Source organism: Octopus sinensis, linkage group LG9 (genome assembly GCF_006345805.1).
Source record: "Octopus sinensis linkage group LG9, ASM634580v1, whole genome shotgun sequence".
Lineage (NCBI taxonomy): Eukaryota > Metazoa > Mollusca > Cephalopoda > Octopoda > Octopodidae > Octopus > Octopus sinensis.
In genome coordinates this window covers 74,736,692-74,763,681 of record NC_043005.1, presented here as the reverse complement: position 1 = coordinate 74,763,681, position 26,990 = coordinate 74,736,692, and the positions used below count along the sequence as shown (strand labels likewise).

At 35.5% G+C, this 26,990-nt stretch overlaps 1 protein-coding gene across 1 annotated transcript in view; it reads right to left on the bottom strand.

Moving 5' to 3' along the window:
- LOC115215446 (mutS protein homolog 4-like) overlaps window positions 1–26,990 on the bottom strand; it is an 85,836-nt gene that overhangs the window by 57,864 nt on the left and 982 nt on the right. The window contains exons 2-12 of the mRNA XM_029784609.2: window positions 24,536–24,582; window positions 23,018–23,174; window positions 17,389–17,513; window positions 14,199–14,347; window positions 13,530–13,653; window positions 11,610–11,676; window positions 10,455–10,576; window positions 9,666–9,809; window positions 7,065–7,336; window positions 1,753–1,872; window positions 592–604 (exon numbers count right to left, since the gene is read on the bottom strand). Of these exons, the coding sequence (XP_029640469.1) occupies window positions 592–604; window positions 1,753–1,872; window positions 7,065–7,336; window positions 9,666–9,809; window positions 10,455–10,576; window positions 11,610–11,676; window positions 13,530–13,653; window positions 14,199–14,347; window positions 17,389–17,513; window positions 23,018–23,174; window positions 24,536–24,566 (1,324 nt within the window). The 5' untranslated portion in view covers window positions 24,567–24,582. The remainder of the gene's footprint in view (window positions 1–591; window positions 605–1,752; window positions 1,873–7,064; window positions 7,337–9,665; window positions 9,810–10,454; window positions 10,577–11,609; window positions 11,677–13,529; window positions 13,654–14,198; window positions 14,348–17,388; window positions 17,514–23,017; window positions 23,175–24,535; window positions 24,583–26,990) is intronic.

The following is a 26,990-nucleotide window of genomic DNA, read 5'->3' as shown; positions in this document are numbered from 1 at the left end:
TAAAATATTCTTTTCTACTCTAGGCACAAGGCCCGAAATTTTAGGGGAGGGGGCCAGTCAATTAGATTGACCCCAGTATGCAACTGGTACTTAATTTATTGCCCCCCACCCCCTCACCAAAAGGATGAAAGGCAAAGTCAACCTTGACAGAATTTGAACTCAGAACATAAAGACAGGTGAAATACCTATTTCTTTACTACCCACAAGGGGCTATACACAGAGAGGACAAACAAGGACAGACAAACGGATTAAGTAGATTACATTGATGCCAGTAAATAACTAGTACTTAATTTATCGACCCCGAAAGGATGAAAGGCAAAGTCAATCTCAGCGGAATTTGAACTCAGAACGTAACGGCAGATGAAATACCACTAAGCATTTCACCTGGCATGAAATAAAATATTATTGGAGAATCAGACAATCTTAGAAATTTGAAAGCCATTATTGATAAAAAAATTGTACCTTAAAAATCAGCATAGCACAGATAATAACCTTTCTAAACAGGAATAAAACAAACATCATGTGCTATTGGAATCTTAGAATATTTTTCTCAAGAGATTTACCGTAATATGGAAACATTTTTGTACTTACCATTTATATTTGGCTACAAAATAAAAAAATAAATAAATGTAAATACTGTTATTTCAAAATCTTATAGAATGTTTTTCCTCAAAATAAAACAAGTCTTTTCAAGAGTTTTGTCTTTTGTGTTTTCTGTTTTGAAAAATTTTTTCTAGTTGTAAATTCATATTTTAAAAAAATCTACTGAATGAAAAATTTTAGATCTTATGAGTCAAAGTTAGTTTTAAATTTTACATTAGGTGAAATTATTTTTTAAAAACCCTGCAAAACATTACAAAATTATATAAATTGTATGCTGACAAAAAAAAAAAGAAGAAAGAGAAAGACAGATACATACATAGAGAGAGAGAGAGAGAGACAGACAGACAGACAGACAAGGAAAAAGTCTCTTCCACAGAAATTTCCTAACTTCAAATAGTCTTTCACATTTTTGCAAAAGAGACCGATAGAATAAGTACTAGGCTTACAAAGAATAAGTCCTGAGGTCGATTTGCTCGACTAAAAGCAGTGCTTCAGCATGGCCAGTCAAATGACTGAAGTAAAAGAGTAAAAGAGTAATGAAAAAAATCCTATTTTTAGCTGTGTTGAAATAAATACTAGTTACATAGTAGGCATGGCTGTATAGTGAAGCAGTTTGCTTTCCAACCACATGATCTCTGGTTCAGTTCCACTGCATGAAACCTTCTACTATAGCTCCAGACTGACCGAAGCCTTGTGAGTGGATTTGGTAGAAGTGTGTTAAAGAAGTGTGTTGTGTGTGTGTGTGTGTGTGTGTGAGTGTGCATGCATGTGTGTGTCTGTGTGTATGTGTATGTGCATGTATGTGTGTATGTATGTATGTGAATGTATGTATGTATGTATGCATTTGTGTATGGGTGAGTGTGTGTGTCTCCTTGTCTTAACATCGTGTGATGAATGTAAATGAGTGATACCATCATACAAGTTGTGTCATTCGTTTCCAATTTTCCATGAAAACACGTTCGGTCAAGAGGAAATATTATGTTTCTTGGAAACAAAATAAAGGTTGGTGACAGGAAGGGCATCCAGCCACAGAAAATCTGCTGCAAAGAACTTCATTCACCTTATGCAAGCATAGAAAAGAGCATGCTAAAATAATGATGACTCATTAGAAAATTAGGGAAATTATATAGTCATTATAGAATTATTTACCTTTACAGCAAAACACTTCTGAGTTTTCATATTAAGAACACCTTTTTGATATTTTGTATCTTCATGAATAATACTGTCAATTTTTGACTTCATAATCTCAATTCTTGGATCAACCAGTGCCTAAAATAAATAAACCCACTGGTTAATTTTTATATAAATGAGAATGGTAAAAAGAGGTAATGTGTAAAAGGTTAAGTTCAGGGTAATTTAAATTTAAAACTCTTGGGTTTCGACATCCAGTGGCTGGTACACGTTTAGGTACAGGCATGATGGTGTGGTTGTGAAGCTTGCTTCCATCTATGTGGTCTCAAGTTCAATCTAAATGTGTGGCATCTTAGGCTAGTGTCTTCTACTATAGCCCCAAGCTGACCAACGCCTCGTCAGTGAATTTAGTAGATGGAAACTGAAAGTAGCTCATCATATATGCCAGTATAGAACATAAGCATTAAATAATGATATATATATATATATATATATATATATATTACATGGAAAAATGTGAGCAAGAGAAATCATATTCTTAAGATTATAAACCTGGAGAATTACAGGACAAGTTATTACACTTGGAAAAGTTCAGGACAACTTATTACATCTGGTAAAGTACAGAACAAGAAAATTTCTAATTAATATTTTAAAAATTAACAGTGTCATTGATAATTTTTTCCTTACCTCAATGATACCGGTGACATAAATATTAAAAGTCCCCTTATAGAACTATATCCATAAAAATGTATAGAACTATATTATCACCCTCAAATTAAAGAAACAAACACTCATAACTTTTTTCTTTTAGAATTTCATTGCCTGTGATTGATACCATGAAATTCCTCGAATTGAGTTCTATCATTTAAGCTTAATTAAACTATAGTTTATATTTAAAATAAAAAAGTTAATTATTCTTAAATCCAATACAAGCCTTACTTGTATTTTTTTTAATGATATTTTACCTCACAACATTTTTGATACAAATTTTTGTTGCATGGGATGAAAACAATGAAATTCCTCATGCTTCCTTCTATCATTAAAGCTAAGATAAATATATTTTGATTTTAAAACGAGAAAATTATTTCAATCTAAACTTGATTGGTAGCTACAAATTTTAATCTAAACTTTTTTCTACTGGACAAAATCTCAATTTTTTAAATGCCAAAATGTAGCTAGGACCAGTCCTCTTCAAAATTTGCTAACAGTTTTCAGTTTGGTTAAGAACTGAATTAGCAACAAAGTCTGAAAGATGTTGCATGTGAGTAAATTGCGGTCTTAAGAATATTATTCAACTACTACCATTGTTGAATGATATAGACATATATATCTATATTTCGTTTTTGGATTTGGTTTGCAAGATTCTTTATATGAGTTTGTGTGTTTAAGCATATTCTGTTGTGTCTGGGGAGAGTCATTTTCTTTTTGTGCCTTATGATTTAACACACTCACTCAGTGAGTGTGTTACATTATAAGGCACAAAAAGAAAATGACTCTCCCCAGACACAACAGAATATATATATATATACCATGATGATATGATGATGATGATGATGGTGGTGGTGGTGGTGGTGGTGATGATAATGATATGATGGTGTGTATGTGTGTGTGAGAGAGAGAGAGAGAGAGTGTGTGTGTGTATTTGTGTCTTTGAGTTTGTGTTTGTCCCTCACTATGACAATTGTGGTTTGTTTATGCTACCAGAACTCAGCAGTTCTGCAAAAGATACAGACAGAACAAGTACAAGACTTAAAAATATGAACAGGGGTCAATTTGCTTGAGTAAATCCTTCAAGGCAGTGCACCAGCATGGCCACAGTCTAACAACTGAAACAAGTATAAGATAACCACTCACATAATATTTGCAGAACCTCACTAATTACAATGAAGAGCCAATTACAGCTATCCTAAATATCAATTTTTAATTTTGGCACAAGACCAGCAAGTTTGAGGAAGCAGCTGAGTCAATTACATCAATCCCTTTCTGCTATAGGCACAAGGCCTGAAATTTTTGGGGAGGGGACCAGTCAATTACAGCAGCCCCAGTGTTTCACTGGTACTTATTTTACCGACCCCGAAAGGATGAAAGGCAAAGTTGACCTCGACGGAATTTGATCTCAGAATGTAGTAATGGCTGAAATACCGCTAAGCACTTCATCCAGCGTGCTAACGATTCTGCTAGCTCGCCGCCCTATACTTAATTTATCAACCCCGAAAGGATGAAAGGTAAAGTCGACCTTGGCGGAATTTGAACTCAAAACATAAAGACAGATGAAATACCGCTATGCATTTCGCCTGACGTGCTAACAATTATGTCAGTTTGCTGCCTATTACATCAACTCCAATACACAACTGGTACTTATTTTATCGCCCCCCCCCCCTAAAAAGGATAAAAGGCAAAACTGACCTCAGCAGAATTTGAACTCAGAACACAAAGACAGACAAAATGCTTCTAAACATCTTGCATGGTATGCTAAAGATTCTGCTATCTTGCCACCTCATTGCTATCCTAAATATCAAGTTAACTTTCATGCTGAAATATTGGAAACAAATTCTACAAGGCAAAGTATGAAGATTTATCTTAAAGATAACTTGCAAGAAATTACTTTAAAGAACTAAAATACCAAAACTATTTTACTTAAACGAAAAAAACCAATGACTGATTAGTAAGATTAATTTAAGACATGACATTCTTTGCTATATTCTGACATGAATCATTGTTTATATCAAGTAGTCAAATTTTAGTCATGGCTATATATTACAGTCTCAGTTTATTTTCTTTAGAATTTTTAATACCTCTTAACATGTCTACAATCATTTTATGAGTAAACCATGAACTGACTTAATGTAAAATTAACAGGGAAATAAATAACTCTGAGCTAACCAAAGTCTTGTAAATGGATTTGGTAGATGGAAATTGAAAGAAGCCTGTTTCGCATACACACACACTCACACATACACACATACATAAAAGCACTCATACTAGTGCTGTGTTAAAAAGTACCTAGCACACACTGTAAAGTGGCTGGCTTTAGGAAGGGCATGCAGCCATAGAAACCAAGCCATATCAAAGTGGAACCTAGTATAGCTCTCTGGATTGCTAGCTCTGATCAAACCACCCAACCCATGCCAGCATGTAAAATGGACATCAAATGATGATGATGATGATACACATACACACACACACATTTCTATATATGTGTGTGTGAGTGTGTCTTTGGGTTTGTAACTGTCCCCCCCAACCACTTGACGACTGAAGTTGATTTGTTTATCTCAACTTAGTGGTTTGGCAAAAGAGACCAACAGAATATGTAACAAACTTAAAATTAAGCCCTGGGTTTGATTTGTTTGACTAAAATCTTTCAAAGTGGTGCTCCAGTATGGCCTCAGTCCAATGACTCAAAGAAGTAAAAGATAAAGGATAAAAATATCTTTTGAAAAATCAAAATTTCATGTGGAAAAAATCTCATGCAATTGAAGAGAAAATGTTTATTTTAAAATTTAAAATTACAAGATAAAATTTGCCACAATGGATAATACAGTCAAATAAATTCATATACACTGGATTGTCTAGATAACTTTAAGACAGTCTCTTTAAGAAAACAATAACTGGTGGCTAACAATAAATATTCTTACTCTGGTTAGAACACATTAATCTTGATAACTATAACCATTTAATAACATTATCTATGACTAAAATATACAGCTTCCACTGTAACTTTAAAATACTGATATTGATAATTAATGAACTGTAAAGACAAAGATTTAAATAAGAGTAATAAAGTGATTTAGATAAATTAAATATCCTTTTGGAAACAAACCTCAGACAACTGTTAATGATTCAATTAACATAAATTTCATGCTTCTTGGTTGTATAAAATTTGAAATGCTAATGAATAGTAAAACTATATAACAAACTAAATCATTACAACTTTTTAAATATCAATTTGCAGATTGTGTTTGGTGTGTTAGTTTACAAAATAATCCACTTTCTACTTATTCAGTATAACAAAAGGTGAGGATATTGTGTGGTCTACTTTTTTTAGTATTACCTTCTTGAAGAAGGGGACATTAATAGAATTGGTAGAGTTCAAATTGTGCTTAGGTCAACTTCATCTTTCATAAGTTCATAAAGAAAGTACCAGTCAGTGATAGGAGTCAACTTAATTGTCCATAGACCACCTTAAGAATTGTAGCATTGTGCCATAATTCTCTCAACTTGCTCAAGATTTCTTTAAATTGCAAAGGACAATTGTCAAAGCAGAAAATTTTCTCTTTTTAATGGATATTGTGCAACCACAATATTGTAGTAATTGTTGTATAATTATGCAGCAAATTTTGTTTTAATATGATAATCCTTTCTACTATAGGCACAAGGCCTCAGTGTTTCACTGGTACTTAATTTATCGACTCTGAAAGGATGAAAGGCAAAGTCAACCTCAGCAGAATTTGAACTCAGAATGTAGTGACAAGCAAAATACTGATAAGCATTTCATCCAGCATGCTGATGATTCTGCCAGGTTGCTGCCTTACCCTGCCCTCTTCCAATGGGTTTTCAGTGCTGCTGCAATCATTCACATGATAGGATAGCCATTTAACAGCTCTCCCCCAAAATATGTAAGCCTTTTCTATTTACTTTCTATGTTTGCTAAAACTTTGAGATGTTTATAGATGTTTATATTTTAATTAAGATGTAATTTTCCATAGATAAATTCTTTTATTGTGGATACAATGGGGTGTTTCTAGATAGACTACAGTAACTCTTTAAAACTTTGAGATGTTGTTTGTAAATTTTGATATCTTAGCTTTGCTAGTTCCAATTTGTCAATGCTCCTCTCAAAAATTTCCTCCCACCTGCCCCCAGTGCATCATCAGTCATGTCAAGTGGCAGTCAATAAATAATGTTTTTACATGCAATGAATGTTTAAATTTGCAAGAAATTGGAGTTAAAAAATTCAATAAACTTGAGGAATTGAAATTATAGGAAACTTCTTAGAACATGAATTTATAAAAATATTTCCAGACAGTCAACCCTTTAATACTTGCTTTCTTTTAATACTTTTAGTAACTGTTACATACCTAATTAATAAACAGCTCTCTCCATTATAGTATAGACGCTTAATTAACAGAGCTGGTAGAATCATTAGCATGTCAGACAAAATACTTGGCAGTATTTGTTTTGGCTCTTTACATTCAAATTTTGTCAAAATTAACTTTGTATTTCATTCCCATGAGAGTCAATGAAATAAGGACCAGCCAAGTACTGGAGTCGATGTAATCAATTTACTCCTCCCCTCAAAGCTGTTGACCTATAGAGAAAAAATTTCTCACCTTTGAATATGCAACCAGTAAAGTATTATCTGATTTCTTCAGGGCATCTTGTAATGCTGGTAGCATTTCTAAGATATGCTTTAGATAAATGATGTTTGTAATCTTACTTTCTGCTGTTCTTATTGTCTCTTGTTTTGGCATTTGTACACACAAAGACAGCAGGTGATCAACATCCAAGAACCTTTTTAATATAGATTGCAAATTAAAAAAGAGGTCCTCATTGTCAGTTAGTTCTGAGACCACATCTTGACGTAAAGTAATAGTTTCTATATCTGTAAATAAAAATGAGTACATGAATAAGAAACTAGATAATAGGAAAGCATATGGTATTTTATCTTCAAATTAAGGCAGTGAACTGATAGAACCATTAGGATGTTGGACAAAATGCTTAGCAGAATTTCTTCCACTCATTACATTCTGGGTTTAAATTTCACCAAGGTTGATTTTGCCTTTCACCCTCTCAGGCTCAATAAGTACTAATTGAGCCCTGGGGTTGATGCAATTGATTTTCCCCTTCCCACTGAGAAATGTTCCCTTGTGCCAAAATTTGAAATGGTTATTTTTACCTTCAAATGAAAATAGACTTCATCATCATCATCATCATTGTTTAACATCCGTTTTCCATGCTAGCATGAGTTGGACGGTTCGACCAGGGTCTGGGAAGCCAGGAGGCTGCACCAGGCTCCAGTCTGATCTGGCAGTGCTTCTATAGCTGGATTCCCTCCCTAACAGCAACCACTCCATGAGTGGAGTGGGTGCTTTTTATGTGCCACTGGCACAGCTGCCAGGGGAGGCTGGGAACGACCACAATTGGTTGGTGGTTTTTATGTGCCACCGACACGGATGCCAGTCAAGGAGGTGCTGGCATCGGCCACATACGGATGGTGCATTTTACGTGCCACCAGCACAGGTTCCAGGGTAGGCTGGCAATGGCCATGAATGGTTGGTGCTTTTTACGTGCCAAAAATATTCATGAAACAAAGGACAAGAGGGAAAATTGATAAATCTTTTCTCAAATGTTATATGTGACAAATAGATTTTGCAGTAACCATAACAACAATACACATTTTCTCTACCTATGCTCAAAGCATTCCAGGGCTGCATTATCCAATATTTCTCCTTCCTTTTTTAAGATAGTAAAGTGTGGTTTGAGGGGAATTTGGCAACTATTTTTAGCAAACTGCTGTCTCTTCAGTAGTCTTCGTAGATCCAACAATGGTTAGTTTCCTGTGGAATATCACCTATGACTTCCACATGGTAACCAGAATGACCTGTCTTTTGTTGTATTCTATTTTAATTGGTGGTGGCCATATATTCTATGTATGAAGTACATTCTAGCCATGATAATTTCATCTTAAGATAAGGAGAACTATATTATTCAATTGATATTATAAAACTGATGGGTGTAATTTATATGAGATTTGGTTGCTATTTCTAGTAAGACAAGAAGCCATATAAAAGTTTACTTGTGTGCTTGAGTGACATGTATATATTATAAGAGAAATTTCTAGATGGCTTTACCATTCCCCAACACCAGATGAGGCTGAACTTTCAAAACGATTCCCTGCTTCACAGAAAAATATCAGCAAAATCCTTAATTAAATATTAAAATGCCAAGCATTTTAAGATTCCTGAAGAATATTTGCTTAATGATCTCTCTTTATGTTCTCATAAATCATTTTCTTCCTACTTAACCACTTGGCCTACTATAAAAAGTGGTAAAATCTTCTTCAAGTTATACCTTATCTTGAGAAAAAAAGTAAGAGCAAATTGGATATATAATTTTACATGTACTGTCTGAAACATCTTTAGATCATAAGGGTTAACCTGGGTTTAAACAAAAACTATCCCCTGGCACAAAACCACCTCCTCCAATATTACCTCTAAAAAGGATTTTTGTTATAACCTCACTAGTAGTGGTGCCATGAAAGAGGCATCCACTCTGTAAAGTGCTTGGCATTTGGAAGGGCATCCAACCATTAAAAAATAACATGCCAAAACAGACAGTGGAGCTTGGGGAAGTCCTCTGGTTTGCCAACTCCTGTGAGATTGTCCAACCCATGACAGCATGGAAGATGGACATTAAATGCTGCTGCTGCTGATGTTGATGTTGAGCGAAGTGATCTTCTGTAGTGAGAGAAGTCCGAAACGTGGTCCTTTGCTATTCGTAAGACCTGCAGAAGAAAAGGTCACCCCCTGACACTGAGAGCATCGACAGATGGATGAATGTGAATCCAGGCTCAGTGGTTGCATAGGAAGTCGGGGACAAGAAACAGGAAGAAAGAGTGAGAGAAAGTTGGAGCGAAAGAGTACAACGGGGGTTGCCACCACCCCCTGCTGAAGCCTCGTGGAGCTTTAGGTGTATTCGCTCAATAAACACACACAACGCCCAGTCTGGGGATTGAAACCACGATCCTCTGACCGCAAGTCCGCTGCCCTAACCACTAGGCCATTGCGCCTCCACTGCTGCTGTGGTTGCTGGTAGTGGTGATGATGATGATGATGATGATCTGCTTTTATTTTTTCCTCTTTTAGCAAGGCAATAACCTAATTCAACAAACTATCTTCAAATGTACATATAGAAAAATATCATTTATAAACCTGAAGGTGGTTGAAGAATATTAGCTCGAAGCAATCGGACTCCACCAGGAGTTTTGCAATAGTTGAGTATACCAAATAATGAGTGACTGCTTTTAGGATCCCTTAAATTTTGAACAAGCTCTAAGTTCTTTGCTGTAGTAACATCTGTAATACAAGGGATATAAGGGTGTAATTATAAAATATTTAATATTTTGTAAATTTTATAATAAATAATAAACAGAATATGAACTTGGTACATTCCTACATGTAACCGACTAAAAGGAAAATAAAATATATTTTGAAATATCTGATTACATGCAACAGAAACAGAATTAGATAAAAATAGCTTTCTGCATATCATATCTAATGTAAATACATTGCAAAAACGCAAGTTTACTATGGCATTTATCCAGAGATAATATCTAGGAAAACATAGTTTTCCTACATCAGCAATAACAGATTTCATCATTGTATGCAGGTGGCTTTTTTAAGTATATGCTATTGACAATGTGCAGAGGGGCAGAAAGGCTCATCTAACATTCTCACCAGCTGCTGTTACTGGACAATTTTCATCTGTCAGCTAAATTTTCAATTAAAGCTTATACATAAGAAATTAACCTTTAATTATTCCATCTAAAAATATCACATGCACACACACACACACATATAAGCACTGCTTGCATTGGTAATCTACAGAAAATAAAGAAATTTGTGAAAGCAGGAAGGCAGTGAGGAGAGCTTAGAAAATCGGATAAATAATTAAGTTTTTTTTTAATGAAAAAGTTCATAATAGGAAATCAAGCCACTAACCAATCATTGTTGTATTTTCACAGCCTCTAAAAATAATTTTCAGGGTAGAAGGTGCATAAACAATATTCTGGATGAATTCAACATACTTAAGCAAAGCAGAAGCAGTGGCTAAGCAGTAGTACCTAATGAATGAGAAAGATCATTGAGACTTTTATGATAAAGCAACATAAAATTAATCAAAACAAAATTAACATTTGCAATAAGATAAAATTTACTTCAAAGAACAGTGTATAGGAAAAGGATTAACATTTATCTTGAGAACATCTAGGTGAGAGACAAGGGTAACACATAACAGACAAGGAGTTGATGATATAGATAAGATGAATGTAACAGTGAAAGGGTGGGTGCAACAGTGCATGTCTGAATGTTTTCAAAGGGAATTGGAGAATCGGGTTTAGGAAGGGCACAAATGCAGCACATTTGATGGAGACAATGTTGGGTTGGCATCTTTATGTTGAAGGAAGAGTTCCTATGCTAAGATACAGAATTTGAATTATCCATGTCAGTTAGTAAAAATAAAAGAAATGTCTTTTATCTTTTGCTTGTTTCAGTCATTGGAATGTAGCTACACTGGAACTCCACCTTGAAGGGTTTAGCAAAAAAAAAAAAAAATCAACCCCACTCATTTCTTTTAAGTCAAGTACTTATTCTCTTTTGCTGAATCTGATAAGCTCAAAGGATGTAAATAAACCAATACTAGTTGTCAAGCACTGGAGCAGGGACTTACACAATCACAAATACACACACACACACACACACAGATATATATATATATATATATTCATTTATTCTTTTCAATCAACCCCAGGACTTATGTTTTGTAAGCCTAGTACTTATTCCATCGGTCTCTTTTGCTGAACCACTAAATTATGGAGATGTAAACACACCAACATTGGTTGTCAAGCGATGGTGGGGGGACAAACACTGACACACAAACATATACACACATACATACATACATACATACATACATACATACATATATAATAATAATAATAATAATAATAATAATAATAATAATAATAATAATAATAATAAAAGTGACAACAAAAGAATGAGACCTAAATATTAGATAAATAGAGGATTATTTATATATATTATAATTTAGAACAAACAGTAAAAAGTTGTCATTTATGATATGAAATATTGTCTTACTTTGAAGCCACTTCCATCTCCACTGAACTGTAGTCAGGTAAACAGAGTTGCCTGATAAACTGGAGCCCTTAAGAAAACATATTTTGTTAAAATAAATGTTTTTCTAAATGAAATTATATTGTTATAGGATCATTATTTAAAAAGGCATTTCTTATTGTAGCACCTACATATCATCAGAATATGAATATAAGGTTCATAAAAACTTTGGATATGGTAGAGGAAAGTAAATACTTAAAAAATAATTATCAACTTACTGGTTTATCTTTTAATAAATTTGACATTTTGACCAGTTTCATAAAACTGACTGGTGCTCCATCAATTACGATGACAAGGATTCCAGATGAGACAATCAATGGAACAGCCATTTTGTGTAATTAATGTGAAAGTGGCTGAGCACTCCACAGACATGCATATCCTTAGTGTAGTTCTCAGGTAGATTCAGCATGACACAGAATGTAACAAGGCTGGCCATTTGAATAACAGGTCCAATTCATTTTTGCCAACTGAGTGGACCAGAGCAATGTGAAATAAAGTGTCTTGCTCAAGGACACAACACACCACCAGGAATCGAACATACCACCTTATGATCATGAGCTGAATACCCTAACCACTAAGCCACATACCTTCAAAAACAAAATCTTTTTCTTTTACAACTTGCTGGCCTTGTGCCAAAACTTGAAGCCAATATGTATCTAAATCAATAACTTCAAATAACTACTGCGTAACAGCAAGAGCAGGTTGCTGCCTGACCAGGTTTCTTCATTAAATATCTTGTGCAATTGATTATAGATTACTAAAAAATACTTAAGAGACTGGGGAACTTAATGAATCAAGCTGATTCCTCAAAACAATATCAACTATTTTGGATCACTGAATCAATAGGGTAGCATAAAACCAGTTAAGAAGTTATCTGTAGCTCATACACTTAACCCTCAAACACCTAAGTCCACTTACTTGTATATAGACTCTGCTGAATAGAGACAATACTTTGCTACTAAGTTAGACAGGGCTTGGGCCAGTCTTTGGCCCAAATATATCTAAGTTATCTACAATCAGCAGCAACACTTTAAAAATTGACAAGTGTTTTGTTAGTTTGCAGCACTAAGTTTAATTTTTTCTGTAGGTGTCCCTAGAAGACAAGCTGTTTTATACACTTTTTTATGCTTTAGTAAAAGGTGGGTAGTGCCCTCACCCTTTGCACTCACCTATATGGAAGCCAATAGGACTTAACACTCACTAATGAATCCCTAATTCGATGACTGGCATCTGTGCTAGTGGAGCACTAAGAGCACCATCCGAGCATGATCGTTGCCAGAGCAGCTAACTGGCGTCTGTGCCGGTGGCACATAAAAAGCACCATTCGAGCATGATTGTTACCAGCGTCGCCTTACTGGCACTTGTGCTGGTGTGCAGGTGACACGTAAAAATAAAACACCATTTGGGTGTGGCTGTTGCCGGTACCACCTGACTGGCACATAAAAGCACCTACTACACTCTCGGAGTGGTTGGCATTAGGGAGGGCATCCAGGTGTAGAAACTCTGTCAGATCAAAATTTGAGCCTGGTGCAGCCATCTGGTTTGCCAGTCCTCAGTCAAATCGTCCAACCCATGCTAGCATAGAAAGCGGACATTAAACGATGATGATGATAACTCAATTACTTGATGTTTCTCAAACTACCAGGTCTAGACTGAGTTGGTTGGTTGGCTGGCTGGCCGGTTAGTTGGATGGGCGGGTGGGTGGGTGGACAGAGGAATAGATGTGGAACTGGATGGGTAGATGGTAGACTGGGGATACACACACACATGAGAGAAGAGGTTTCTTGCTCAAAATAGTTTACAGGAGCAATTATAAGAGAATAGTTAAACTTTCATTTTGCAATCATAAACAAAATTTTCTGAGGATATTTTATAAACATTTACCTTTGGATTCATTGAAGTATTTCCTTTGAACTGTTGAGATACAACAGTTTGAGAAATTATTAGATATGACTTGAAAAAGCTTAGACATGTTTCCATTTTCACAAGCAGTACTTGGTATCACAATCTGATATCAACAAATGATCAAATAAATATTAATAGAAAAGTGATGCAATGCAATATTATGGGGGAAAAAAATTCATATATTTATATTATATGCAAATAATTTTGAGTAAAAACTTTATAAAATTTCATGTTGCATAATATTTGATTTTTCTTGAGTAAATTTCTAAGCAACAACATTCAACATCGTACAAACAGCAAGTATAACCCCTATTACAGAAATGTTTAATTCCTGAAAATCTTGCCAAATTAAGGAATTCTGTGGCATTCTAAGATTGTTCAGATGCACATTTATTTATAAATGTGTGTGTGTGTGTGTAAATGTCTTTGTATATGTGCTTGTCACCCCCACAACAACTTGATAACTGGTGTTGGTGTGTTTACATCCCCATAATTTAGCAGTTCAACAAAAGAAACCAACAGAATAAGTACCAAACTTTAAAAAATAAGTGCTGGGGTCAATTTGCTCAACTACACCATTCATGGTCACAGTCCTATGACTGAAACAAGTAAAAGATATAAAAAATAACAAAAGGTAACTCAGCTTACCTCAATTGGTTGAAGGATCTGAAGTTTAGTCATGACTTTTACATAGGTTTGGCTATCTGAAAACTGGGACAGTACTAACACTGGGCATTTCAGATCAATACTAGCCATTCCAATTTCTCCTTTTGCTAGACCTCGGCCTTCAACAATAGCTGTAAAAAAAAATTACAAAAGCTAATAAATTCCATCAGTTAAATCATATCTTTCTGGCTCTCTCCCTCAGTTACAACAATGGGGGTTCTAGTTCCAGGGGGCACCAAAATCTTTTAAGTGCTTAGGGCCCATATGGCTCTTAATCTAGCCCTGCCTATATGTGAAGTTAATTTTATCCCTGATGATCACTTTTCCCTGAATATGTATGCTTTCATCATCATCATCATCATCATCATCATCATCATTATCCAGTGTTTTAAATCTGGGTTTTGTCCCCATTAAAGGGGATGGCAGAATCTACCTCAATGCCATAGCAACCAAGGTAGCCAGGTGCAGCCCACCCCAACCTTTGGGCTGGCTGGTGCTCATTCTCCTTTGCTACCATGAGGCTTTTTTGGAGCTGGATTTTCTACAGGAAGCATGCCCATGCTTACCCACAACCTCAGTTTCTAGACATGAGTGGTCCCGAGAACAAGGCCTCTACCTCAATTTTTAAGAAATGTGGTGGAAAACTAGCTCAGGAAGGCAGGGATGCTACTCCTTGAGACCCCTTTTAGAGCCCCTCTACCTATAAAATAATTAATAGCAACAGAAGCAGTATAAATACCAAAGGGTAATATTTATCCCCACTGAAAAGTGGATGTTGTGTTAGAACTCAGAATACCGCAATAGTTACCATGAGAGAACCTCTCACTTAGACTTGTAGTGCATATAAGCACTCTTCGTTATCTCCTGTTAGCAAGAGATAAATCAACCGCCATCACCACCAGTCAAAGTTTTTATCAGATGGTAAGTATTACAATGAAAAATTATTAATTTGTACTATAAAAATATTGAATTTTTTGGACTATGGACAAGGCCATTTTTTAAGGAACAAGCATGACAGTTGATTGAATAGAGCAAACAATATAATGGAATTTATTAATTTCAAAGTAGTGGGGTTTGAATCCATAAGTCAAAAAGAAAACATCTTAAAGTAAAGCCAACATGTTTGTATTGGAGCTTCCATAAACATTATCATTGAAATAAATAAATCAGGTACAGGCATGGCTGTGTGTTAAGATGTTTGCTTCTGAAACACATGGTTCCAGGTTCAGTTCCAATGTGTGGAACTTTGGGCAAGTGTCTTTTCCAAACAGAATTAGAATTAAATGCCTTTGTTTTTTTCCCTTTCCTTTTTTTGCTCCAGATTATAGATAAGGAGTAAAATGTAATTCGATTTTAAAATGTTACACAATCAAAATCCTAGAGCTCCCTTCATTTACATGGAGGAAAATAGTCTCATAAAAAGCAATATTCTTTCAAAACCAAATGAAAAATATAATTTTCAGTATAAATAATCATCTTCATTAAGTATATACTGTTATTGTTGTTGTGGAGGAATGAAGGGAGATTGGAACCAGAAACAAGGGGAAGTGACATTCGTGTCAAGAGGTGGGGCACATTTAGGGAGAGTAGTTTTCTGGTCAGAGGTTGAGGTAGTACACAAGTGAAAGTACAACCACTGAGTTCTGCTGATTCCTATGAAACAAAGCTGGACAGTTTTAATTTCCCCTCTCTTGAAGTGACATCACTTTCCCTCACTTCTGGTTCCAGTGTCTACCTTCATTCCTCTACAGTAGTTGTTGTTTAATCCAAGATTAGCCTGGACTTAGCAGGCTTCAAATAATAGAAGTTACATTATGTTACTGTATTTCTGCTGAGATGCTCTGTGTTTCTTTCAATTAAACATATATATAGACACACACACACACAAACACACGAGATTCTGAGACCTGTGATGAGTTTAACCCTTTCGTTACCATATTTATTTTGATATGCTCTGTGTTTCTTTCAATTATTTAAAATATAACAAAAAATTTAGTAAAATAACTTAGTTATCATTAAGCTAAGTGTTAGGAACATAAATTGGGACTAAGGTTTGGTAGAAGCTTTTAATTCAGAACTTACAAAAACAAGACATTTGTACTACAGAGCCAGAGGCGGTTTCAGCTGGGCTGGAATTGAAAGGGTTAAAGCAACACAAGTGTGACTACTCCCTGGCTCTATAATACAAAACCAAGTCTACAGAAGTCACAGCATTATGTTCTCAGCAAGACATATAATTCTACCAAGGCAGAATTGTTAGCACACCAGGTAAAATGCTTAGTGGCATTTCATTAATCTTTACATTCTAAGTTCAAATTCCGAGGTCTATTTTGCCTTTCATCCTTTTGGGTTGATAAAATAAGTACTGGGGTCAATGTAATCAACTAGCCCCTTCCCTTGAAATTGCTGACCTTGTGCCAAAATTTGAAACCAAAATCAAATTCGAGGACTAGCATCCATGCTAGCGGGGTGCAAAGAGCACCAAAACAGCACCATACGAGGGTGATTGTTGACAGAGCAGTTAACCGGCTTCTATGCCAGTGGCACATAAAAGAGCACCATTCGAGTGTGATCATTACCAGCGTCGCCTTACTGGCACTTGTGTCCATGCTAGTATGGTGCCAAGAGCACCATCCGAGTGTGATCGTTGCCAGAGCAGCTAACTGGCTCCGTGCCAGTGGCACGTAAAAGGGCACCATTCAAGCATGATCATTACCAACGTCACCTTACTGGCACGTGTGCCAGTGGCATGTGTAAAAAGATTCGAGCGAGGTCATTGCCAGTATCATCTGACTGGTCCTGTGCTGGTAGCACATAAAAAGCACCCACTACACTCTCAGAGTGGTTGGCGTTAGGACTGGCATCCAGCTGTAGAAACTCTGCCAGATCAAGATTGGAGCCTGGTGCAGCCATCTGGTTCGCCAGCCCTCAGTCAAAATAGTCCAACCCATGCTATCATGGAAGGCGGACGTTAAACGATGATGAATATATTTTTGTTGCATAATGAAATACGGTGTCCTTACCAGCAATTAATTTTGATTAATTATTCAATTGATTTACTTGAGAAATTATAAACAGTAAATAAATAATTAACACTTAATAATTACAGGAAAAAAAGTTATTAACAGCAAATAGTATTATTATTTTAGACAGAAAACAAAAAATATCTTACCTGCAATAACTGCAGTATTATCAGAGTTCGTTGTAGATGATGTATATGGAGTCCGTTTCACAGCAGATGTTTTAGTCTGAGCAGGTGAGATTAATTTAAGATGATCACTTGATGAGGAAGACAACCTGGAAAAAAAAAAGCCAACATGATTCAATTCCTAATCTTAATTAATTATTAAACTAATTAATCATTTGATTACTGCTGTTTTTTCATTTTGTTCCTCATAACACATAAAAAGATTGTGCTCTAATGTTTCTCAATTAAAAAAACCTAAGTGTTCCTTAATTTCATGAAGGGAAACAGTGTAACAAAAAGCAGCACTTTTTTTTTTTTAAATCAAATGAAAAATTAGGCACAATTCTTGGATTAAATACAGGCACAGGAGTGTCTGTGTAGCAAGTAGCTTGTTTACCAACCACATTGTTCCAGGTTCAATCCCACTGCGTGGCACCTTGGGCAAGTGTCTTCTACTATAGCCTCGGGCTGACCAAAACCTTGTGAGGGGATTTGGTATACGGAAACTGAAGGAAGCCCGTCATATATATGTATATATATATATGCGTGTGTGTGTTTCTGTATCTGTGTTTGTCCCCCTAGCATTGCTTGACAACCGATGCTGGTGTGTTTATGTCCCCGTTACTTAGCAGTTCGGCAAAAGAGACCAATAGAATAAGTACTTGGCTTACAAAAGAATAAGTCCCAGGGTCGAGTTGCTCGATTAAAGGTGGTGCTCCAGCACGGCTGCAGTCAAATGACTGAAACAAGTAAAAGAGTAAAAGAGAGAGAGCTACCTTCATTAGGTAACACCAAGTTTAGCCCTGACTTCGCAGACTTCTGGTCATTACTGTCTGATTTTACATCATTTCTGTAATTGGTTCTTGATGTGAATTGGTGTGTTGAAACAAATCTTGTTGTGTCTAGGGAGGATCACTATGCATGTGTCTGATTTTCTTATTCTAGACCTGTAGTAGAGCTAGAACTAGACTATATTGGTTTCAAATTTTGACACAACACCAGCAATTTTGAGAGGGGAAAAAGCAATTATGTCAATCTCAATACTCAACTAGTACTTATTTTATCGACCCCAAAAAGATAAACAGCAAAGTCAACCTCAGCAGAATTTGAACTCAAAACGCAAAGACAGACGAAATACCACAGAGCATTTTGCCCAACATGGTAACACATGACTATACAAATTGCAGTTTGACTTCATTGGCTGGGTAAATTAATTAATGATGCTTTCAGAATGAAAAACAAGTAATTAAGTTGGTATTAACATACCTAATGTAGAAGGAAAAAATTTTAATTACAATTACACTTGCAATGAGAAGAAAAAATACCATAAAGTTGAAGATCAATCCTCCAAGAAAGTCAGTGTTCAATAGGTACTTATTTCTGGGACCCCATAAGGATGAAAGGGAAAGTTGGCCTCAGCAGTATTTGAAATCAGATTGTAAAGTCAGAAGAAGTGCTGCTAAGCATTTTATTATATTGATATATAGGATGGGGAGCTGGCAGAATTGCTAGCATGCTGGGCAAAATGCTTAGTGGCATTTCGTCTGTCTTTACATTCTGAGTTCAAATTCCGCTGAAGTCAACTTTGCCTTTCATCATTTCAGGCTCAATAAAATTAGTACCAGTTGCATACTGGGGTCGATCTAATTGACAGGCCCACTCCCCCAAAATTTCAGGCTTTGTGCCTAGAGTAGAAAAGAATAAAATAAGTACCAGTTGACCAGCTGAGCATTGGGGTCAATAATTGACTTAATCCTCTCCCCAAATTGCTAGCCTTGTACCAAATTTTGAAACTAATTGTTATAAGAAGTTCACTATCTTAGTTGATGTTAAAATAGATATATATATTCTCAGTTTGATATATATATATAGATATACAGATTAGGTTGTTCCAAAAATAATGACCGATTTCAGAAACATAATTTTATTCTGGAAAAATTCAAGTATGAGCCGTGACCATCTCTGCCATCAATCAACGAGATCTATTTATGCCTCATTTATAAGAACTTATTGGCTTTGATGCTAAGAAATCTTTGAAAGCTGATTCCACCTCTGGTTTGGACCTGAAAGTTTTATCACTTAAAAACGTGTTTAAATGCTTTAAAAAATCGTATTCAGTGGGTGAAAGATCAGGAGAATATGGAGGCTGTGGTAACGTCTACTATTCTAAATCTGTGAGTTTCTGTAGTGTCATTTGTGCAACATGTGGCTTTGCATTATCGTGAATCAGAATTGGGCCACACCAATTCACCAATGCAGGTCTCATTTTTTGCAAGTGAACATGCATTTCAGTGCGTTGATTGCAGTAAACCTCTGTTGTAATGCTCTGATTGGCTTCCAGAAAGCTGTAATGGACAACACCAATTGCAGACCACCAGAAAGTCACCATAATCTTTTGCTGATGCAACTTTGGCTTTGGGAAATGTTTGGGGAACTCATCACGGTCAAACCATTGACCTGATCATTTACGGCTATCTTAAAGGATCCACTTTTTGTCACAAGTGACTATTTGGTCAAGAAAAGGATCATTGGTGATTCACAGAAAGAGCATCGAGCACACTTCAAAACACCAAACTTTTTGATTTTCATTGAGCTCATGTGGTACCCATTTATCAAGCTTTTTCACCTTACCAATCTTTTGCAGATTGTGTGAGACTGTTGGAACACTGACACCAAGTGCCTGAAACATTTCCCTAACATTTTGACATGAGTTTTGTCCAACAATTACTTTCAATTTCTCATTGTCAAGACTGCATGACTGTCCTCTACCTTCTTCATCTTCAAGGCTCTCATCACCGCGACAGAATTTCTGAAACCACCTTTGTACTGTGTGGTCACTTGTGGACCCTCTTCCCATGCACTGTTGATATTTGCAGCAGTTTGGGAGGCATTGTGCCCAAGCTTGAACTCATGCAAGAAAAGTAAGCGAATGTTCCTTTTTGTCATGTTCATAATCAAGGGAAGCTATGCTTCAAGAATGTTTTCTGTCTGAAATAAGTAGAAAATTATTGAAGAGCGTACATCAATTATTAAACATGTCGAAATTCACATAAAATATAATTAAAATACTATGATAAAACTGCGTTTAAAAACACAACCCTTAGAGCAGCCATTATTTTCAGAACAACCTAATACATGGATACCAGGGAAATATGTCCTGTGTGTCACATGTAATACACAGGACAGGTAAATAGTTAACTAGTTCTTGTAGATTCAGTTTAGCAATAATCAAAATTAGAAAAATATATTTAATGCTGAGTAAATTAAATTATATTTATTAGGAAATTCTTTCTGTGTAAAGATCAGGGAAGATTATAATTTAAGGTTGACAACTTAACAGTAGCTTTTGGTTAATAATAATATTCTGAGACATTATGTCTATTTTAAAAATTCATTGACCACAACCGTTAAGACAATTAATGACAAATTTTATTTGTAATTATAATTCCTTAATGACCTGTTAAATTTTATTCTTATCAGTGAAATACCAGTAACACACAAACATACATACATACACAAACACATACACCAAAAACAATGCTTTTTTTTATATGTCTCTGTTTTCATGTTGACATGGATGAGATAATTTATGCAAAATTATTGGAATGTATTTTGAAACAGCTGGACGCCTTTTCTATTGATAACTTCTGATGACCCTGAAATAGTAAATATTGGTCAAACAAACTAACATATGTAGGACAATATGCTTTGTCCAAATACACACAGTGAAGGCAGTGAACTGGCAAAATCATTAGCATGTCAGGTAAAATACTTAGCAGCATTTCTTCTGGCTCTTTACAGCCTGAGTTCAAATCCCATTGAGGTCAACTTTGCCTTTTATATCTTCAGGGTGAATAAAATAGAGTTTGAGTCAAGTACTGGAGTCAATATAATCGACCTACTCCCTCCCGCTGAAAATAGCTGACCTTGAACACTGCAACAGAGTGGTATCCCATTGAGGAGAAATGTTATGACTGTAGTCACTTATGTGTCATGAAAACTGAGTAACCGGCCTTATAAAAACTAGGATTCAAGAAAAACAAAATAATGCACAGTGGGTGCAGGCATGGCTGTGTTGTAAAATGTTTATTTCCCGACCACATGGTCTGGCTTCAGTCCCATGGTGCAACACTTTGGGCAAGTGTCTTCAACTGTAGCCTCAGACTGACCAAACCCTTGTAAGTGGATTTGGTTGACAGAAACTGAAAGAACCCCATCACACACTCACACACACACACATATATGCGTGTGAGTTGTCTAAGAGACTATAAGTCAGAGCAAAGATACATTCATATATCTGTCAGTAGAATGGGTATATCATCCAAAATGTATAGTATTAAATATCCATCACAGCTGATTTTACCAATTGGTTTCACATAAAGAATACAATGAAGTGTTAGGCAACAATCCGATTATATAACTTTACGCTCATCAGTTAGCCAATATTCCTTTCTATATTGGCTAACTCTGATAAGTGTAAAATTATATAATCAGATTTTCACCTAACACTCCACTGTATTCTTTACGCGAAACCAATTAGTAAGATCAACCATGATGGATATTTAATACTATACATAAAACTTATGTGTGTGTGTGCCTGTGTATCTTTGTGATGGAGAATGTCCCCCACCACCGCTTGACAACCAGTGTTATGGTGTTTACATCCCTGTAACTTAGTGGCTCAGTAAAAGGGACCAATAGAATAAGTACTAAACGTAAAAAAAAAAATAGAAGCACTGGGGTCAATTTGTTCAACTAAAAATTCTTTGAGGCAGTGCCCCAGCATGGTCACAGTCAAATGACCAAAGCAGATAAAAAATTAAAGATAAAAGTGGATTTATTAAGGCCAGAATTCTAGTACAATAACTAATTTTGCAGGCTTTATGAATTCATGGATTGGATAATTATGTAAAGACTTTTTCTTTTTTGGGTAGCTTCATCAAAGTGGCAGATGAATGTTAATACTAGTTTAACCCCAGGCAGATTCTCCACCAGCCGGTTTTTGGTGCAAGCTCTGCACCCTTTATGTACAATACGTTGCTAGTAGGGGGAGCGAACCCCTCCAACAGCTGACAGGATCGTGAGACCAGCCAGTTTCAAGCTAATAGGCTCACGTCAGCCACGAGTGTAGTTAAGATCCGCTTCTGCCAGGAATATATTGTATACAAACTGACCATCGGTCACTGATTTCCAACAAGCAAAATAGCTAGTTATAAAATATCAAGAATAGTAACATATACTAAACAGTACAGCAAGTAACCACATAAAAGTAGCAGATGAATGTTACTACTACTTTAACCACAGTCCCACGATCTTGCCAGCTGTTGGAGGGTAGTAGGGATTCACTTCCCCTGATAGTGATGTATTGTACATAAAGGGTACAGAGCTTGCACTGAAAACCAGCTGGTGGATAATCCACCTGGGGTTAAGCTCATAGTAACATTCATCTGCCACTTTGATATGGCTACTCGCTGTACTGTATAGTATATGTTACTACTCTATCTCTTCTTGAGATTTTATAACTAGCTATTTTTCTTTTTTTGTTTATGTAACATGAAAAGTAAGGGCTGTGCCCTCTTAAATCACACCTCATACATAATAGATAATTCAGTACCTTTGTTCTGAATATGGTGTAATATCCTCTCTTTGGCCCAAATTCTGCTGTTTCCTCTTGGTTCCCATAAATATAGGCTTCTTATTGAAGATACTGGCAGATGTATCTGAAAGCTCTGATTCATCAGAAGTAGCAGGTGTTTGTAAAAGTCCAAAATCTAAAGAGAGTTTCATTTCAAGAATAATTAAATACAAATGAAGAAAATATTAAAACATTTAATTTAAAACAATGACAAAACAACCAAATTAAATCCACATTCAATACACTGAAATTAATCCTTTCTTCAGATAACCACATGGTTTCAGGTTCAGTCCCACTGCATGGCATTTTGGATAAGTGTCTTCTACTATAGCTCCAGGCTGACCAATGCCTTGTGAGTGAATTTGGTTGATGGAAACTATGAGGAAGCCCATCATGTGTATGTGTGTGTGTGTGTGTGTGTGTGTGTGTCTTTGAGTTTGTCCACTAACACTGTTTGACAACTTGTGCTGGTTTGTTTACACCCACATAACTTAGCAGTTTGGCAAAAGAGACTGATAGAAGAAATACCAAACTTAAAATATGTCCTAGAATGGATTTATTCAACTAAACCCTTCAAGGTGGTGCTCCAGCATGGCTGCAATCAAGTGAGTGAAAGGAGTAAAAAACGATGAATATCCTGAAATTAATCCTCTCTTTGGACAATGTCAAAAGTAAATGTTCTCTTTCAGTAAATAAAATTAAATGGTTACAAAACCATAATCACAATATTGCTTACACATTCATTCTCTTACAAGATTTTGCCTTTATCATTTTTCGCTTGTTTGAGTAGGATGTTCATTATTTACATTATTTACATTCGACGGATATTTGTCCTCATCATGTTTGTTGTTAACAGAACGTTTCGGCTGATATACCCTCCAGCCTTCTTCAGGTGTCTTGGAGAAATTTTGAACCTGGGTTCTCATTCCTAAGGTATTTTTCAATGTTATTATTATTTGTATTATTGTTATTGTTATTGTTCAGGTCACTGCTTGGAACCACTACGCCATATGCCCATGGGCATATAGCATAGTGATTAAGAGCACGGGCTACTAACCCCAAGGTTCTGAGTTCAATTCCAAGCAGTGACCTGAACAATAATAATAATAACAACAACATCGAAGAATACCTTAGGAATGAGAACCCAGGTTTGAAATTTCCCCAAGACACCTGATGAAGGCTGGAAGTTATATCAGCCAAAACATTGTGTTAACAACAAACAAGATGAGGACAAATATCTGTCGAATGTAAATAATGTACATAATTCCTCATCTCTTAAATATCGAAATGAGTAGGATGTTTATTTCACATGTGACTGTTAATATTAATCCCAATTTTTTAAAAATTTAATTACTAAAATGCATTCTTGTTTATGAGAAACAATGCGAAACATAACAAACTTGTTTAAGAAATAATGGAAGTAATATTTCTGATTTCTAAAATGCAGAAATACAACAGAAAAATTTATTATTTAATTAAAATAGAATAACTGCTTACTGTATTTTGGTTGCTTGATATTTGTAGCCATTTTTGAACATCAGGATCTATAAAAATAATAGAATAAACATTTTAATTAAGCATGAAGCTTTAAGATTACAACCCATCAATTACATTTTTTATGCTCTTACATAAATAATTACAGGATTCTTGAATAAATTTTTTGTTAGATGTTACTTTCCCTCTCCTTCACAGAAAATAAAATGTTAATCAAGCTGCTGATAGTAGGGGATCTCATGGTTTTCAAGCTTTTGGGTAAGGGGTCACAAGTGCAAAAACATTGGGAGCCGCTGCCCTATGTGGTCTTTTGACATGGTAAAAATACCAGCCAAATCTTCAAATCACAATTGTTGTTTAAAAAAGATCAGAATGTCACTGATCATGGGTGTGCTCAATTAGGAATGACTTCAGGTTAAGTAATAACAACCAAAAATTATGTATTCATAAATTCACGTCTGTGATATGGCTATAGTATGACCAAACTCTTTCTCTTTACTCCTTTACTTGTTTCAGTCATTTGACCGTGGCCATGCTGGAGCACCGCCTTTAGTTGAGCAAATCAACCCCAGGACTTATTCTTTGTAAGCCTAGTACTTATTCTATCGGTCACTTTTGCCGAACCGCTAAGTTACGGGGACGTAAACACACCAGCATCGGTTGTCAAGCGAAGTTGGGGGGACAAACACAGACACACACACACAGACACTTGCCCAAGGTGCCAAGCAGTGGGAATGAACCTGGAACCATGTGGTTGGTAAGCAAGCTACTTACCACACAGCCACTCCTACGCTTATTGTATACAATAAGTTCGTTATTATTTTTACCTCATCTTCACACAACATTTAGGTTTCCAACAGAGATATAAAGCAAAACATCTGATTTAAACTTAAATCAATATCATTCAAACCTATTTAATTGAACCATAGACCTACAATTCGGCCAAAACTTTTCAACATCTTGTCAGTATAACTACAGTTTGGTGTCTGCCCAACTATAGTTCTTCATAACTTCCTTTAAAAATACGTATTTTTTAATAAGATTTTCTAGATATATTTTAGATGGTGCATATTGGCTCAGTGTTTAGAGCATTGGGTTCATGATCATGAGGTAGTGAGTTCAATTCTCAGACTGAGTTGTGTGTTGTGTTCTTGAGCTACACACTTTATTTCACGTTGCTCCAGTTCGTTCAGCTGTAGAAATGAGTTGCGACATCACTGGTGCCAAGCTGTATCGGCCTTTGCCTTTCTCTTGGATAACATCAGTGACGTGGAGAGGCAAGGCTGGTATTCCATAAACAACCTTGCCCAGACTTGAGCTTTGGAGGGTAACTTTCAAGGTGCAATCCCATGATCAATCATGACTGAAGGGGGTCTTTACCCTTTTACCCTTTATTTCGCTTATGTTGAGAAAAAGGGAAAAATTATTTCGGGATGAGGAGGGGGATTTTAAAAATTTCTTTAACATGAAAAATCTCCGCTGGGCTTTTTCAAATGCATATTTTTTAATAAAGTTTTCCAGAAATTTGTTTTGGGGTTGTAGATTACGATTATTTTGATAAAAATAACAAAAAAGTTTTCTTGGAAAATGAAACATGTGGAGCATATTTCTGTTCAGATGAGCAACACTGTTTCTACATAACTTTCTTCAAAATGAATATTTATAAAGGAAATTTTGCAAAAATACACTTGAGATTATGAATATTAGGATTAAGAGAAGAAAATGGGGCAAAAATTGTTTTTGGACGATCACTCTCTCGTTACTGGACTTATTAAATATATATATACGTATATTTTTCGATGAAATTTTCCAGTGATGTATTTTTCAGAGTGTATATTACGATAATTTTGATTAAATCTCAAAAAATGTTGGCAAAAAACAGAGTTAAAGGGGTACACTCCTGAAAAATTCTGGAAATTTTCATTGAAAAATTAGCATTTTTAAGAAATGAAGGTTAATTATCCGAAACTCTCCCTCCTTTAAAATTTTACACCAAATTTTATAGACATAATTGTATTCTATGCCATCAAAGATGTATCCTTGGAAATGTATCTCAGGAAAATTTCGTTAAAAAACAGGCATTTTTAAGAAACGAAGGTTAATTAGCCGAAACTCTTTTCCTTAAAATTTTCAACAAATTTTATAGACATAATTGTATTCTATGCCATCAAAAATGTATCTTCTGTACTTGGAAACATATCAATGGAAAATTTCATTCAAAATATATGCATTTTGAGAGGAAGTTATGAGGAAACGAAGTCGGTGGAGAGGGACATGACATAACAGCAACATTACGACTTCGTCAAAATCTTCATTCTTTAATTATTCTCAGAACATATATTCTCAGAACGACAAGTGTCTGAATAAGTTGAGTAGTGTAAAACTCATGTTTTGTTAACCAGTCGTAATTATTTCGCTTCATTTGGTATTATTAAAACTCGCGTGGAAAGGTATGAGT